At 37.9% G+C, this 5,242-nt stretch overlaps 1 protein-coding gene across 1 annotated transcript in view; it reads left to right on the forward strand.

Moving 5' to 3' along the window:
- The first annotated feature begins 455 nt into the window (after positions 1-455).
- Positions 456-5,242, forward strand: part of RAB31 (RAB31, member RAS oncogene family) — an 89,886-nt gene continuing 85,099 nt past the window's right edge. The window contains 1 exon segment of the mRNA XM_010006933.1: positions 456-512. Within this exon segment, the coding sequence (XP_010005235.1) occupies positions 456-512 (57 nt within the window).

A 5,242-nucleotide genomic window follows, 5' to 3' on the forward strand; every position in this document is an offset into this window, starting at 1 on the left:
AGCTGTGGACTAACTGGAAGGAGAGCATTATGAAGGAAGAAGTTGAAGCTCAAATGCTCCAAAGTCTTGTGCTAGCTTTGCAATACTGATGTGGCACCAGGAGTTGTAACACATCAGCTACTAACCCAACAGCTCCAGTTGAACCAAGTGTTGCTTGTTGTAACTGTGGAGGTACTTTGACTGCTTCAGTCACAATAACTGAAATACACTTTATTGGGCTAAATGCCGCAGAGAAGGCACGTTCTATGACTAGTATCTTTATAATCTATAAAGCATGGCTTTGCAGTATAAATCATTCTGAAATTCCTAACTGTACTTTTCCTCTCTCCATGCTCGAAACATTGTTTGACAGCATTGGTGGGATAAGCCTTCGTGCTTCCTGCACATTGAGAGGCGGAAATTCTTTCTGCAACTCTCCACACTTTTCCTGCCTGTGCTCAGTATAAAGCGTAAAAATGGTATATGGAAGAAGACTGAGTGGTACAGATGCAGCAGATTCACTCTTTGAAAAAGTAAGAGCAGACATTGTTATTACTGTCAATGTTATTTAAAATAGAATTTCCTCTGATAAAACATACATACAAGCAAACTTGCACATGCAAGTATCCCTACAGACTAATCAAGCTATTCCTCCTGCAGGCTAGAGAGGAAGGAAAAGGTGGTCTCTTCCATTCAAGTATTTGAGAACTGTACACTTTGGCAACAAGACACAAAAATACATAAGCAGACTTGTTTATCAGAGGAAAATGTTCCACCAGTGTGAATTAGTGCTCATATAAAATGTCACTTTTATATATTAATATATTTAGCTTTTACAGAAACTATATCTCAGAATAATGCATATTTATTGTACTATTTGTCTTTCATTTTTATTTTTAAAATAGTAAAAAAACCCTCCACTAAACCACTATTCTTAACTCTCAGTTCTGTTATTCTGCTGGTGCAAATTAATACCCTTCAGAAATATATTCTGATGATTAATTCAATTTACAGATTGGACGGGATTTTAACACCCTGTTGTCAGAGAACTGCAGCATCCCACCCAAACCAAGAAAAAGCTACATTGATTCCTCTTATGCTATACCTTCTAAAGAAGGCAGAGGAGCCCTAATGTTCCCAGTTCTTTTAGGGGCAGCTGTCCCTGCCCCTCTCTTCCAAAGAGAATTGTTACTCAGGCTCTCAAAGCAGGAGCCATCCTTTCATCCAGTTCTGCTACTGTTACTAGTCATCTCTTGCAGCTACTACTCCTACAGTGAAGACTTCCTGCCCACACAAAGAGAAAAGTCTCAGCAGCAAAAGACACACGCAGGAAAGAGGCGTTTTATCTTCAAAATGTTGCAGTCTTCAACCTCCACAATAGGTCAGCAGTCAGAAACAACTGCATGAACAACATTTCACTCTATCCTAAGATTTTGATAATTCCCATCTTTTTTCTGACTCATTCCTGCCTTCCCCTTTTTGATTTTTTCCTCCAAGTGGGAAAGAAAGGGAGGAGAGTACCAGGCTCTATTTTTCAGAATACACATCCTGCACACAGCACCAAACAGATGGAAAGAAGTCAGAATCATGGTACTTCTGATTGCATCTATCTGTATGGATCACTTCAACCTTCAGAAACATCCAGAGGGAAGAAGACAGGGTGTGGAACACAAACTATCTAGGAAGAGTCATAAAGAACATTTTACATATAATCACAAATATATACTTATACAATTCCCCTTGTTTGCTTTTCAACCATTTTTGCTGCTTGTTTTCGGCTCTATACTTAGCTTATACAGTTCCCTTATTCCATTTTTGTTTCATATGCACAAAACCAAGATCTGAAAAAACTTAAATTTCCCCCTCACTTCATTTCATATACTGTGCAAGATTTTAGACAAAAGATCAAAGATGACCATAGTCCAAGTAGCATTACAGGTAACAGTTCAGTTGACACTGAACAGCTACCTTAATTCTGTCACCTTAGAGTGGCCAGGTCGGATAGGCAGTCTTCTGCAGGCTCAGTCTTCTAAATTTCACCCTATTGCCTCTACAGTGTTTGTGTTGGTTTGGATTTTTTTTGCCTTGATGTGTATCATACAAGGCTTTTTGTTAGGTTCACCTTCACACAGATGAAATGCAATTATATGTTACTTATTTGGGGGGTTAGAATCAATAACGAAGTTGTTTTTCACAAAAAAAAAAACAACAACTTACATTTATTAATTACATTTATTTTATAACCTCCTGTATACTCAGCCAGGACTTAGTCACCGACTATTTTTTTTCCCCCCTTCAAGCTACCAAACAAGGAAAAGCCACTGGCTGAATATGGGAGGATCAGAAATTCTTTAATTATTAAAGCCTTTGACATCAGAAGCTACCTCAACACAAACAAAATACTAGCTAAAAACAAAGTACTGAAATGCTACATGCCAAGCTATGTAACAAAGCAATCTTCTGTGTAATGTGCCATCAGGTGTAAACTATGCATTCACCTGGAAAAAAAATACAAATCTGAGCTTTCCACTGGTTACCAAGCAACCAAGAGCAGAAAATAATATGAAGCTTTCAAAGCATAAGTACAAACGAAAGCCGAGATTAATTATTTAAAAGTCAATCCAGCTGCTTTATCAACCCCTCCCTAAAAGCCTTTCTTATAATAACTCCTGTTTAATCTCTGACCTCTTAAAGAAATTAAAAAAAGGCAATTTTTAAATGGATCTTTTCCACAGCATATATTTTGAAGGTCTCCCACTAGACCAAAAGTAGATTAACTACTCTCTGTTAAAATCTAGGAACGTTTCATGTAACCTAAATATTTATCAAGTTCTCTTGGGCAAAAAGGTATACTTCATTTTACAAGCAACTATTAAAACAACACTCCCAAGAGATAACCATTTACTGTTTTATATTTCAGGTTAATTAGCATCCAATGCATTGGTACAATAAAAGAGGGGAGGAACCAATTGTACAGTTGTACCAGTTGTTGATTAAACTCCAACTTTCCAGAGACCTTAGAGCTATGAAATAACAGCTGTTCTTAACTCTGCACATCTAGAAAGATATAGCAGACCCCTGGGTTCATTACTTTTAGCAGCAAATGTGTGTTGTTTGCTTGACTCCAGGACTTTTTCCTACTGCTTCAGAACATGACCAATAAAAGGTACCTATTAGTCACCCTAATGATTCTTTCATTTTCTTTTGTACTTTTATTGTATTAGAAAACAATGAATCACTTCATAAATTATCATTATTAAAAAAAAACAACCATTTTGTGATTCAGAATCAAACCTAGACTCACTGATGAGCTACAAAGAGTACCTAATCTAGTAAAATGTCTCAAGCCATATGTAGAGACCAAGCTTCCAATGTCCAATCCAGATGGACACGTATCTACTTAGTCTTAATCACTCCTGGTTTCTCCAGTGTACCTCACAGATGTTTTGCTACTGCTTGATACCAGATCAATTAAAAGTCCAAAGAAATATTGAAAACTACACAGTTCACTTTTCAAAATAGCCAAACAACTGATCCCAACTCAGTCTTTCAATTAATATTATTTTAGATTTACCTAATTTCTAGTCCTAAATTCCATCACCAGTGCTACAAGTATGCTTCAATGTCTTTTTCCTTTTTTGTCCTTAACTATACCTTAGTACATTTGACAGTAAGATCACAGCTGGCAGAATCACTCATGCATAAAAGCTGCCAGCATTGTCAGTTTTCTCAGAATTGCATTCTACCACTTCAGGCATACATAACTCTACTGCTCAAAAGAGCTGTAAATATTTTAAATATTTACAATAGAGAGGTAGTGTAAGGTGGAGTTCAGACTTGGCACAGCCAGGCAAAAACTGTGGGTTTTGGTCTTTTTTGTTTTGACATCATCTGTTTCATATGTGCAAACATGAAATGTAATCCCAAACAATGCATTAATCAGGAATGCTTCCATAAATTGCATAAAATCAGTTTTACATGGGTACAAAATATGGCTATTTCAAAGAAATACCTCTACACAAGACACGGTGTTTTTGACTTGGTATGTACAGACTCCCCAGTCCATATTATTTTTTTTTAGCTCAAACTCACAAGAACAAAACCACATAACATTTAGAACTACAAAAGACATCACGTGACTGAATTATATCCAGACAGCACACACTGATTCATACAGATCCCTGTTTTTTCTCTTTAAAAATAAGCATTAGTATTGAGCTGTTCACTTCCATCTACTTCCATCGAAACCTCAGTAATTTTTCATGAGTTTTCAAATGTTTAGATTTCTATGGTTCCTGCCTTCAGGATGCTCTCGTCTGCACTGAGTCATATCTCCACGTATACATTTTAAAAGACAAGACCATAATGTTCAAACAATCACCAGAAACCCAGGGGTTCAGAATCATACCTCAAATGACTACTCTCATACCTTACTTCAACTTAAGTCAAGAAAAAAAAATCATAATATTAAGTGGAAATTTAAGACCACACTTCCCTTCTTAAAAGAAAGTGTGACACTAATGAAAAAGTCCTTTTGCAAACACACCAAGTTTCCAAACAGCTATGCTATCAGTCTGAATGTCAAGCAAGCAGAATTGAGAAAAAAACAAGTAAAGCCTTAGAAAAGCTCCCTCTTTGTGCAAGGCAACACAGGGTAACAGCCTTTAAAACATCAGGTGACAAAACTGAGAAAGAGGAGCTAACGGTTAAATTCTGAAAAGTTAAAATAACTCTCCTTCAAAGACGTAAGCCATAAAATCAAGAGCTTGTCTCCTACAATCTCGGTGGACTGCTGTGCAGACTGCACGCCAGACAAAATACCTTCAGAGAGCGACTAGGGTCCACACACCCACGGAAGACGCCTGTGTTCCCAGCCTCCTCCGCCTCCATTTTCACTTTCCACCCAAAACGTATCCTCCTCTGCTTCCAAGCAGCTCCCTCGGCACCGACATGAACCAGCAAGACGCCTTCTCACCTGAGTCAACACTTCACAGTCTGCCCAGCCAGGTTTCAGACCCCCTGAGTGAGCAGTGATTTTTTTTATATATATTTTTTTTTCCACCGGAGCCACACTCTGCAGTTTGCACCCTGACATAAAAAAAATCCCCTCTTTCTCCACACATCTCTCCAGCAGGGTCAGGAAGAGGGGGGCCCTGAGCGAGAGAGGGGATAGGGGAGGGAGGAGGGGGAAGGATATATATATATATATTTATATATATATACATACACACACACATGGAATGACAGAGATACAAAGGGAAAG

This window comes from Chaetura pelagica, unplaced genomic scaffold, assembly GCF_000747805.2.
Source record: "Chaetura pelagica isolate M959 unplaced genomic scaffold, ChaPel_1.0 scaffold109, whole genome shotgun sequence".
Classification (NCBI taxonomy): domain Eukaryota; kingdom Metazoa; phylum Chordata; class Aves; order Apodiformes; family Apodidae; genus Chaetura; species Chaetura pelagica.